Source organism: Lathyrus oleraceus, chromosome 2 (assembly GCF_024323335.1).
Source record: "Lathyrus oleraceus cultivar Zhongwan6 chromosome 2, CAAS_Psat_ZW6_1.0, whole genome shotgun sequence".
NCBI classification, from domain to species: domain Eukaryota; kingdom Viridiplantae; phylum Streptophyta; class Magnoliopsida; order Fabales; family Fabaceae; genus Lathyrus; species Lathyrus oleraceus.
Window position 1 is genome coordinate 42,435,184 of NC_066580.1, and position 13,423 is coordinate 42,448,606.

Sequence of the window (13,423 nt, forward strand, 5' to 3'; positions counted from 1 at the left end):
GCATCCGTATTATTTTGGCCAAAATTGCGGTTGTAGAGTGCAATCTAAAACCATGATGCCATCCATGTAAACCAAGAGAAGTTACAAGCAGCTCCTAATTAATTTTCTTGTGGTGAGTTCTCTGATTTTCTCATTTCTGCATATTGTAAGAGGTAACTGTTTTAAGCAATTCTCAATAATTGGTTACTGGGCAAGTTATTATCGACAAACTGTTACCATGATAAAATAAGTAGGACCTATTGTAAGCTCTATTTAAGTTGCTCCTATTAGGTAGCCTTTGTAACAAATGAAACAACACATTTTGTATCTGTCGTAATTTTGTCAAAAGAAAATTATCATTTAGCTAATGAACTTCATTTAATTTCTTATACGGCGGTGCTCAACATCACTACATTATATCTCAATAACTATATTATATGCTTCACAAATTAATCTATAACAGAACTTTGAACTCCTATATTTTGTCTTATTAGCTGCTATCTTTCTTCAACAGAGATGCAAATACTTCAATTATAGATGCTTAGACTAACTTTTCCTGTACAGATTACAATGAAAAGATGTGTCTTAATAAATAATGAAAAAAAATTGTGCAGAAAAAAAATCTTTTATTTTGATGTAACAATTTTATTGTAAGCTCAAACTTCACATATTTAACAAAAATGATATGAACAAATTGAGATCATGAGTCTTGTAGGCTTAATTAATTTGTCAAGAAATTAACAAACTGAGCTATATAATTGTAACTGATGGTTTAAGTTGTTAAAGAGGGAAAAGAAAAAGGTTACCTGCAAATCTCTAAGCCACCTTTGAAATTTAATTCCATTCAGCACCATAAACACATACACTGTGTCAACTATGTTGTTCAAGAACAAGACATATTTATGTCTCCAAGTTCTGATGAGAAACAATGATCCCCAAAGTCCCCAAAATCCTGTCATAAATCCCAATCCCACACTCAAATAAATTGGTTTTTTATCTTGTGGACTAGTTTCTTCATGGGTTTCAGGTTTCTGATGTGCAACCTTTTCGTCTCCTGGACATTTTTTTTCTAGTGGTTTTCCACAGAGATCAACATTCCCTTCATAACTCGAGGAATTGAAACTCTGTAATTGTGTTCCAATTGGAATTCTTCCAGAGAAATTGTTAAAGGAAATATTAAGCATGGACAAACGATCAATTTGAGCTAGAGAAGGAGGAATTGGACCAAAGAAATGATTTCTTGACAAGTCAAGAAATTCAAGCGATGTTAACCTTCCAATCTTTGAAGTAATCACTCCTGACAAATTGTTGCTAGATAGATTCAATGACACCAATTCTATCAAGTTTCCTATTTCTTCTGGAATGACTCCTATCAATTGATTGCTTGAAAGATCAATGCTTCTTAAAATGAGCTTGTTATTCTTGAACAACCGTTCTGCACCTTTCCACATCAACACAGTGATCAAATCATAGCTTTCAATGGAGTCTAGGATTCCATGCACATTAAAGTAACTGAACCGTGATGTGTCTCTAGTTGAGAAAACATTTTGAGTCATTGGTGAAAAATTCTTCAAGCATTTGAAAACTCGTCCAGATAGATTGTTTTCTGAGAGATCCAACAACTGAATGTTTGTTAAGTAACAAAGACTTTGTGGAAGACTTCCGTGGAATTGGTTCCTTCGTAAGCTTAACATTTGCAATTCCTGTCCTAACCAATAGGGTATTGGTCCTGAGAATTTATTATCTCCAATATCTAGCATGATTAGTTTCGTGCAATTTTTCAAGGAGAGAGGTAACTTCCCAGTGAAGCTATTGTTGCGCAATATCAGGACCTCAAGTTCAAGTAATGCTCCCGTTGAGGATGGTACTTCACCAGACAAAGTATTGTCACTCAAGTCAAGAAATATCAATGCTTTCAAATTACTCCAACAATCACGGAGCTGCCCGGATAATTGATTTTTTGATAGATCTAGTAGAAACAATCTATCGATTGTAGTGTTAGTACATAACAGAAGATGTGTTTCTGAAAATCTGTTCTTGGACAACCGTAGAGATCTTGCAGTTTGAAAAAATTGAGGGACTGAACCTTCAAATTGATTAGAATCAAGAATTACTTCCAAGCCTTCTGAAAATGTTATGGGCAAATTTGGAATTGTGCCAGTGAGGTTATTATACGAAATATTCATGAGATACATATTTGTTGCTTGAGTCCAAAACCACATTGGAACTACATCTGAGATTCCCGCTTTAGAAATGTCCAATTCTAAAAGATGTTTTTGACCTTGCAGCCATTTTGGAAAACTAAGTCCTAAACCACAAGACCTTAGATGTATGATAAACAATTGAAATGGTGGCACCCAATTTTCACTAAATTTTAGTGACAGTGAATTGTCATTCAAGCTTAACATATTTAACATAGACATGTTGCCAAAGTGGGAGTCAGTGATCTCACCTTCCAAATTATTGGTATCCAAGATTAGACTTTGTAATCGATGAGGGAATGTTGAAGTTTTTAGTATACTCCCATTTAATGAATTGTTGGATAACTGAAGATAGTTTAAAGATGAGAACCCTAACATGTCAGGTATGGTGCCAAAAATTTGGTTCATGCTCAAATCTAACGTTTGTAGAGAGTACTTTGCACACCCTACCGATAAATTATGAAATATATATGACAGATCTTCATTCAACCTGTTACTTGAGAGATCTAGTGATCTTAAAAAACATAGGTTACCAAATGATTTTGGAATTCCGCCTTCTAAAGAATTTGATTCAAATGTTACAGACTCCATTGATTTTGGAATTCCATATGGCACCCTCCCACTTAGCATGTTATATGAAAGGTCGATTGTTATTAGATTTGGGAATATTGAAAGATTAGGCAATGTTCCAGTAATTTTATTGTTCCTCAAGCTCAAATCTTGTAGTGAGAATCTAGCACAACCCGAGAATTGGAGGAAAATGGTTGAAACGTCTTCATTTAAATTGTCATCATCAAGGTACAATGAGTGTAAGGTACATATATCTCCAAAAGAGTCTGGAAATCTACCTTGTAGTTCATTATGAGACAAGTCAAGTACCTTAAGAGTGTTTCTAATGTTTCCAAAATCATATAAAATGGTGCCATTGAATTTGTTAAAACTAAGATCAAGCTCCATTAAGTTGTAGGTGGCATTAAACACCCATTCAAATATTTTGGATGATGAGAAGGTATTATATGAAAGATCAAGGATTGCAAGAGAACTAGAAAAATTGAATAGTGAATGAGACAGAGATTGAAGATAAAGATCTGAAAGAGCGCAACCAGAGAGCCTCAATTCTTGTATTTTTGGAAGCTTGGCAATCATTAACAGCCAGAGATGAGAAGAATTTAGATTCGGCATGCCACTCAAGTCAAGATGGGTTAAAAGAGTGAGATTAGAAAGCCACTGACCTCCAACATGATTATTCTTGTCATCAAATTTGAGTGCCTCATTGTCTCGAAGATGAAGCTGTTGTAAATTTGAAAGGCTTCCAAGTTGATGAGGAATGGATCCATTAAGAAGATTATATGAAAGATCAAGGTACTGCAAATGAGAGAGATTTCCAAGTTGCGGAGGGATTGTACCCTCAAGGTTATTATATGAAAGATCAAGATATTGCAAGTGTGAAAGACGAGCGAGGTCATTTGGAAATCTTCCCCCGGAGAATGAAGCATGGAGGTCAAGGAATCTCAAGTTGGTTAGAGAACCAAACAATTCTGGAAAAATTCTGATTGAAAACAAACTCATACTAGTGTTCAAGTATATTAAATGTCTCAACTCCATCAATGTTGCGTTGATCTTACCCGGAAAACGACCAAATTGAGAACCACTTAGATCAAGCATTTCAACATGTCCAGTTTGATTGCTACAACGGATTCCTTCCCATGCACAGCACTGATCACTGGTACTGTCCCAACTAGATAAAAGAGAAGTGTCATACAGCACTAGGCTGGCTTTCAACCGAAGGAGAGCGTGTCTCTCATTCTCTAAGCAACCAACGGCTCCATTCACAAACAACTGCAACAACACAACAAAGAGTACTGCAACTAACTTGAGAATACATACAACACTAGAGCTCATCATTTTCTTCTATGCTTTCTGGCAAAGTAATAAAAGCTAAACTTATGAGATTGAGAAACAAAATAGGGATGAAAGGAAGAGTTAATGGAAAGACTTGACTATCAGTAATGAATCAAGTGCCAATATTTTCTTGCCGACATTGTGGAAAAAAAAGGAGATCATGAATGACCGTGGAGATTATGAGGAAAATATGAGTGTAATATTTATTATATTTTTTATTATTATATTCTTATTTATCATAGCTCTCGTCATTTAGAATACTAGTATCCTTTAATCTAGAAAAAATATAAAAGAAAATAATTTTTTATATTTTTTTTAAAAAATAAATATTTTTATAATATTTCACTATTCAATGTATTGATGAACAATATAATATAGTATATGTGTCAAAATTTAGTGTAAGAATATCATTTCTTTTTATACTAAGAGAATTTTCTCAAATTTTTTAAGGTTCTAAGTAGATTATTTGCATTTTAATTATGGCAACATCAATAAAATTCCATTTTATTATAAATTAAAGTGTGATAAATATTGTATAAAATTTTACTTAATCCTAATTTAACTATACTAAATTTTTAATCTTATGCAGCAGTGTGCTTTATATGTAGGGTCGGCCTTAGAGCTTAAATTCTAGAAGGTCTCAAATTTTAAAAAAAAATTTTTTTTTTATTAATATTAATAAATAACAAAAATGTTATAATAAAAATTTAATAAATAAAAAAAATAGTAAGATAAAAACCCAATACATAAAAAATGAAATTCATCAAAAGTTAAAATAATTATAATTTATTTTATTTTTTTATTAACATAAAATTATATTTTTTATATGTTATTTTAATTATTATAATTACTTTTTTTTTCAAAATTGAGCCCATATTGTAAATTAGAATCGAATATATTTTTCAAATGTCATTTTTAATTATTATCATTGCTTTTTTTTCAATATCTTCTTAGCATAATTAGGAATATATTTTTCAATATTGTCAATAAAGAATTAAATCATTGAATTTTTGTTTAGGATGAAACACATATAAATGATTCCTAAATATAAAAATGAATTTCAAGAGTTGTAATCAATAACAATGAATATAACAACAACAATACAACTTTGAAAGATTTCCTAACTAATTCAAAAATCTTAGAAAATCTTTTTATCTTGCAATCTATCTCAAAAATATGATGTTTACGAGTTTGGAGCGTCAACAAATGAGTTAGATTAGACCAAAACTGAATGAACTCGCTTTTATAGATAAAATAGAGTAATCTTTCTCTTTTGTTGATAGACTACCAAAGAAATAAATGACTTAATATTTAAATAAAAAATAAAATGAAAAAATAATGTTATTATATAAAAAAAAAACATAAATTATCATTGTTGGGATTCAAAATATGTCTCTTAATTAATTTTTTCGTGAATTATGTGTATCAACATGAAAATAGAAATTATATTTAAAAAAATCTAAACATAATCCAATCAAAATTGATGCATTTCTTCTTTATCATAAAATATATTATTTGTATAGTGCATAATACACTTTCACATTATCTACAAAGAATACTTAGACACGCCACCTACAAATCTTACAACTATAACAAATACAAATGTTGCTAAAATTTTGTTATTTTCTCTCTTCTTTTCCAATCAAAAGAAAGACTAATTTCATCTAAATATATTTGCATCTCGTGTTTTGTCTACGGTGTTGTTTTCCATATAGCATATTTTTTTAACTACATTCATTTTTTACCCTTTTAGAATTTATTTCAAATTTTTAAGGTATAATTAGTCACTAAGTCTCTTAACTTAATTTAATATTCTGTTTTAGTCTTTTAATTTAAAAATGTTATAAATTAGTCTTTTAACTTCATTTTTATTATCCTATTTGGTTCATTCCGTCAATTTCAAGTAAATAAACGTTAAGTTCTGGTAGCGTTGCGTGACAAGAAAGTCATTGGTACAAATTTGAGTCAGCATATGTACTTAAAATTTGATACACTATTTAAATTGTAAAAACAAAATCTTTGCAATTTAAACCGTATATCCGCTTTTAACTATATATTCTGACTCAAATTTGTATCAATGGTCTTTCTATCACGACATGTCACCATAACTTAATGTTTTTTTTCCAAAAATTGACGGAAGGAACCAAATAGGATAACAAAAGTGAAGTTAAGATATTAACTTGTAATATTTTTTAGTTAAGAGACTAAAGCGGAACATTAAATTAAGTCAAAAGACTAAAACATGTATTAAGCATTTTTTTTTAAAATAATGATGGTAAAAATTTCTAAAAAAACAAAAATTTGATAAGCAAAGAAAAAATAAAGGATTTTAAAAAAAGACAAAATGTTTTAATTCAAAATTCTTCCACTTTACATGAAGTCTTAGTTTAAACTAACGAGTGTGATAAATGCGATATTTTGAAAAAAATGATGATTTATAAAAGGCATTTGATAAATTCACTAAAGAAAGAGACAACTTGAATTTTTTATTGAGTAACCAAAGAGTGTCTTACAATATGGTTGGTCGTGGTTAATTATGAACTCACTACTCTAGAAAACTTCTTTAACCATGATTGTAAAAGATATACCATCATGCGTGACCAGTCATGGTGAAGTAGGGTATGATTGTAAGTTTGCTATTTATCACCACGATCGTGTGACCGTTGGGATATACTAGGTAGCGCGTTATTTATCACCATGTTATTCTAATTAAGCATTATTAAATAGTTTAAAAAGGTCATGGTTCGATTCCCATCATTTGTATGGTATATTATATTTGGCACGTTACATATCATCACTGTCCTCTGAACCAACCGTGGTGAAATAATTTATTTTTTTAATTTTTTTATATTATTCCATATACACCCCCTTTTTTTTACCTGTATTTTTGTACTTCTATTTTTTTATATCTAAATATTATTCAAATCAAAAGTCAAAAATATCATTTACATCAAAAGCCAAAAATATCATTTACATCAAACCAAAAAAATATTATTTACTTCAAACTCAAAAATATATCAAACATATATTACAAAATCATGTTTGATCATTTATAGTCGTCGGTGGGGAATGGTGTAGTGTTGGTAAACGTCTACATAAATAAGTACACAAAATTGAATATCACATGATTTGAAATAATAGAAAACTTAAACATTAATATGTTATTGTAAATATTTCATGATATATATATATATATACACACTCATATCCCATTGTTTGCTTCCTCGTCTACAAGTTTAAACATTTCATGAATATATAACCACTCATGCATCTAACTAACTAACTAACTAACTAACTAAATATATATATATATATATATATATATATATATATATATATATATATATATATATATATATATATATATATATATATATATATATATATATATATAGTTAGTTAGTTAGTTATATATATATATATATATATATATATATATATATATATATATATATATATATATATATATATATATATATAGGGTTTTTTTTCTGATATTGTTCAATTAATAGTGTCGTTGCACAATCCTAGAAATTATTTAAACATATTACGCGCTAAATTAATTACAAAGTCAAAGACAATATTACTAAAAGTCTTATAAACATAAACTTACCTAGAAATAATAAGTTTCACGTTAGGTTCAAGTGGGTAATATAAGGAACACAGTGTGGTTACAATATTCGTCCTAAGAGATATGATGATCAATTTCCAATGACCATTGAATAAACACGGGCATATATAATTCGCATTTGCTAACACATGGAAACTAACTATAACAGATAAATTGTAATTTCAAAGTTACTCACGAATTGATAAATGGTGCTATGTAACATTCTTTTCCCCTCTCACTTATCTATGCTGATATGTACTCTTCAACCTTTTTGGGATCATTATTTGTCCATCGAATACCATAAATATTTGATTTATTTAATTCTATAATAACACGATGAAAGTACCTAAATGGTTAAACAAAATTCAAAAAATAAGTGAGAAAATACAAAAATTATAAATGTACCATAATGGCATATTCTTTATATTATATACTTATGTGCACCAAACTTGCAATATCCCTATGTCCAACCACTTATTTCCAAAGAGAAAATCCTTTATATCTTTAGGATCAGAATAGAAGAGATATGCATGTGGACAATATTCTACCTGAATAGGAATTAGGTCTACAACATCCACAAGTTCTTCGACCAATGTCCTGACCTCATTTGTAGAAGGAAAAAATATGTCATTATGGATATCTGGAGGGGGTGACTGAACAACTTCCGTTTATGCTAGAACCACGTATAATAATTCTTTCAGGAAATTCATCATCATCATCTTCGTTTGTACATTTTTGGATGGTTCCACTGATTCTATGCATCATCATAATAACAGGAACACAAAACATAATCAACACAATATATATCATACATTTCATACAAAACACTATTCTCACATACCGCATACAATTCTTCTAACTTTTACACGTATTTCATGCATTTTTTCTACTCATCGTCTAAGTTTTCATCAAATGTTTTCCTTTGTTCTTCTAATATCTTCTCAAAATGGTCAATCTTTTCTAATATCTTCTAATATCGGAGATCAGCATCACATTTCCCCATTTTCTTAAACATAGTGTGAGGCATCAAGTTGACAGTTGCTCCTCCATCTACCAACACTTTATTTACTGCTACTCCGTCGACCTTTTCCCTTATGAACAATGGTTTTAAATGATACATCATTTCTAGACTAGGCCCTTCAAACATAGTTTTTTTTCCTCCACCACGCCATTATTCATAATACAGTAGCATAATGGTTTGCCTTCAGCAGTTTCATCTGGCACGAAATCCTCATTTGCTTCAGAGACATCCGGCACTATATCATATTTTGCAGGAAACACTGACACGATGCCACAGTTGATGATGAAATCTTCACCATAAGTATCATCATTAATATCATCATACATATCGTAATCGAGTGACAGATTATACTCTTCATCAGACTGGGGAGAATACTTAGGTTCTTCCTCCTCCGACTGAGGAGAATATTCAGGCTCCTTCTCATTTGACTAAAGCGTGTTCTCAGGTTCTTTCTTATTCTCGACCTGAGATGTGCATTTCATGATTTGGGATATAACTATCTCTTTTCTTCCTGAAGGGTCAACAGTCATAGCCATTGTCTGGTTTGCCACGATTTTCCATTTTTCCATCCACACTCCTTTTGTAAGTTGTCTTTTTTGTCCAAAGGTTTTGACAGGCTTCAGCTGTGAAGTCGAAGCGTCTTTCCCAGCTTTCTTATTTCTCTGGTAACGCCTCCATTACATTCTGGTCATAAGGTTTTTTCCTTTGTAATTAGGGGAAACCACATAACCTCTTTGTTCTACTTTTTTCTCTAGAGTCTTTGCTTCTTTCTCTAAATCGAGCAGTCTCCACTTTGGCATCTTGCCCCCCTTCTGATTCACAGGTTCCACCCACTTCTCTTGTAGGATATCCAACGGAGGAAGAAACATTCTTGGTCGAGGATGCTGGAATTGCCTCCTGTATTCCTCATTTCGGCGCGGTTCTCCATGTTTGTCAAACACAAATCTTGGGATGATAGGCTTCTCTTCTTTCTGTTCCTTTTTTTGTTAGCTTCAAACTTTTCAGTGGCTTTCTCATCGAACACAGCGTTGCACCTCGGACATAGTACCGCCTTCTACCCACTCACTCTGCATTTCTCCTGGAAATCTGTCAGGTCTTCACCAGCTTTAGGATAAACTACCTCTAGTTCATCTTCAGTCCTCTTGTCGAAACCATCAATAGTTTCAACCATCATACACTTAAAGGATTCAACAACTAGAGACTTAATGGGACCATCAGTAGCCTCCACCATCATGCATTCAAAATGTTCGGCATACAAGGCTTCTTCAGCCTTCAGAGGATCTGAGTCTAGTTGCATCTTTGGCCTTTTGTCAAATTGAAGTCTGCCTTCTTTCAAAGATTTCTGCACCAAATCCCTGAAAATAATACATTGAGATGTTTTATGACCAAGAAAGTTATGAAACTTACAAAATCTCCTTTTCTTTTTCTGCTCTAAAGGGGGGTCCTTTAAACCCTGAGGAACTATAATTTGATCATCTTTAACTAACAAATAAAATATCTCGTCACATTTAGACACATCAAAAGTGTAAGTTTAAGCAACGTATTTATCTCCTTTCTCTGTTTCGATGAGACTTTTCCCGTTTGATGGTTTCAACAATTTACACGTGTAAGGAGGTCCTGGCTTGAGCTCAGCCATGTTGACCTCGCTTTCGTCGACAAGCTCTTCATCGTCAGAAGAGTATTCATCAACTTCTATATAAGACACTTTCTCTTTCTTATGATATCTACGAGTTTTGGTTTTTTCGGCTTTTAAGTGTTCGATCTCTCGAACCCTACCAACTAATTGTGCCATATCCCTAAGATATTGTGTGCCTGACTTCTTCCTGATAGAATAGTCTACACCACCCGCAGTTATCTCGACTAATTCGTGCTCAAGGACTTGAGTAAAGCATCTAGCTTGTAAAAGTCTAAACCTGTTGAGATATTGATCGACTGACTCATTAGTCTTTTGTTTGACGCTACCAGTTCTTTCAAACTTATTTTCGAATGTCCCATGTAGAATTTTTCATAGAACGACCTCTCTAAATGCGTCCATGTATGGATGGATTGTGGTGGTAGCATCGTAAACCAAGTGAACGCATTCTTTGTGATGGAACTTGGGAAATATTTTAACTTCAAATCCTCATTGTTTGCTATGTCACCAACCTCGATTTGATATCTGACAACATGTTTGATAATGGACTCTTCAGTGTCTCCGGCGAACTTGGTGAATTTTGGAACCTTTCATCCCCTAGTTAATTTTGTTTGTAAAACAAAATCTGGTAAGGGAGAATAATACCTTGTCCTTTGAAGGCCCGAGTTTATCCCATTTCGAACTATGATACGTTCGACAATAACCTATAAATTTTGCTCCCCAGTCATTGCCTCTTGTCGAACCTGCCTGACCACATGGCCGGGATCTTGATTTCTATTGACTAATATAATGCCCCATACTACTTTCAGGATTACCGGCTGACCCCATAAACCAACACATGTCTTTTCAGCATGTTTTATCCTCACTTACACGCTTTCTGAGAAACTTCCCAAAAGGTCACCCATCCCAAAATTGCTCCAAGTCAAGCACACTTAACTATGGAGTTCTTATGGAACGGGCTACCGAAAAGAAGATACATCTTATTTTCGGTAGCCCAACAGATAAGAACTCCATAGTTAAGCGTGCTTGACTTAGAGTAGTATTTGGATGGGTGACCTTCTGGGAAGTTTTCTGTAAAGCATGTGAGTGAGGTCAAAATATGCTGAAAAGACTCGTGTTGGTTTGTGGGGTCAATCAGTAATCTTGAAGGCAGTTTAGGGCGTTACAAATGGTATCAGAGCCAGAGCTCTCCCATTACGATGTGGTTAGGGGACGAACCAAGCAAAAGCTAATGGGCATGTAACATTCGAGGCCGAAGAGGACAGAGAGTGGTTACATGTAACACTAGAGGGCGAGGGAGTGGTTGTCGGTGCATGAGGCATGACAATGAGACACTCCTAGAAGCTTCTAGGGGAAAAACCGAATTCACATCGGAATGAGAGGGATCATAAGGTTGTGCAGGTATGAGACTACATGGTTGAAGAAATGATTATAAGGATTAATTGGTACTACCTATACCAACAAGATGCATCTTCTTTTTGGTAGCCCAATAGATAAGAACTCTACAGTTAAGCGTGCTTAACTTGGAGTAGTATTTAGATGGGTGACCTTCTGGAAGTTTCCTGGAAAGCGTGTGAGTGAGGTCAAAACATGCTGAAAAGACCCGTGTTGGTTTGTGGGGTCAGTTAATAATCTTGAAGGCAGTCTGGGGCGTTACAACTAACACAACGGGAGAACTTTGGTCCATCCTGGGTATTAGTTTGACCAACTGGTGTTCTTGATCAATTGTTTTGTCGACCATCTCCTCATGTTGGACTGGGGTTTCCGGTTGAAGTGGTGGTGAGGGAGTCTGTCGAACTTGCGCTCTGGGAGCCCATAGGAAATCCCCTATTCGGGTCATTTGAGTTGCCAGTTGTTGGTAACTTTGAGTAGAATCTTGAATCAATGGTCTCAGTATGGTACATATTTTTTGAGTTAGCATATGGACCATTTCGTGATTTCTTTCATCCATTTGTTGTCTCATGACTGCGACAGAACATGATGTGAAAGTTGGGATCGACTGAGATGAAAAACCTAAACCCGGGGGTCGACCAAATTGGTTTACCAAAGGTCCTAACCCCTGGTAGGGTGGGAATGGTGATGATGGATTTTCGCCAAATGCCGAACTGCTATTATGTATACTTGCCATAAATTCAGTTAGCCTTCCTAAGGTTCGATACATGGGAACTGTGAAGCTGGGCATATGTTTCCTTGAAGTCCCCATCACCGTCGACCTTGGAATCTCATGCTGACGCGGTGTTAATATTGGTCCACTATATGCACTCGAAACTGCAGATATAGTGCCAGAACCAACATCAGTTGCTCGCGACACAAACAGTTCTTTGTCTGGATTTGGACGTGGTGATACCATTTTACCACTACCTAGTTGCATATACTGAACACAACATGTCCCTCCAGGTGTGCCAATGTTTTCGTACGTGTTTTCCACGTGAACAATCTTTAGCCTTCCTATTGAGCTTTACTTGCAGGACCAACTACAAAGTCCTAAACTAAAACGTTGAGTATATTGTTTGTTTTGGTGAAATGTTTGGATAGGTAAATATGCTTGTAAACAGATGCCAAGAAATAAACGGACAAAAGCAGGATAAAGATGTAAATAAATAAAATAAATAAAAATACTTGATAAGTTAAATGGTTGGAAGATAAATATGGAAGCAAGTATACATTTTTGCAGGAATAAACTCTTTTATCTTAGACGCTTGGTACTCTGAATGTTTTCCTTTTGCAATACTACAAATGTCACCCCTAAAACTGGAAATCAAATCTACTTAAGTAGTAATAAAAAATAACTGCTCTATGGTTGTTGTCAATTCACGACGCGCCACACGTCTGAGCCTGTAGACCAATGTCCGTTGCATCTTCCTTCATGTTCTGCTTAACCGATTGTATCAATCCTTGCATGTTCGCTTTGATGTCGACAAAATCACCCCTAATCGACCTTCGTTAGACTTGGCTTAGGTCCTTCCTGATTGTTGAACCGCTTCGACTACATTCCTCCTACTTCAATTTTTCTTCTTCGGCATAGTCCAAATTTGCTAGCTAACACCTGAAGCTAGCGGAAATATACCTGAACGCAT

General features: G+C 33.7%; 1 protein-coding gene across 1 annotated transcript; it reads right to left on the reverse strand.

Moving 5' to 3' along the window:
* Window positions 1–305: 305 nt before the first annotated feature.
* Window positions 306–4,213, reverse strand: LOC127117985 (receptor-like protein EIX2). Its single transcript, XM_051048113.1, has 2 exons — window positions 786–4,213; window positions 306–535 (listed from the first exon to the last, which is right to left on the reverse strand). Exons 1-2 carry the CDS (start codon window positions 4,083–4,085, stop codon window positions 521–523), a joined length of 3,315 nt encoding a protein of 1,104 aa, XP_050904070.1. The 5' UTR covers window positions 4,086–4,213; the 3' UTR covers window positions 306–520.
* Between the last annotated feature and the right edge of the window lie 9,210 nt (window positions 4,214–13,423).

Bases quoted from the DNA above. Each gene is read 5' to 3' on its own strand.
- LOC127117985 (XM_051048113.1), bottom strand. From the start codon at position 4,085: ATGATGAGCTCTAGTGTTGTATGTATTCTCAAGTTAGTTGCAGTACTC.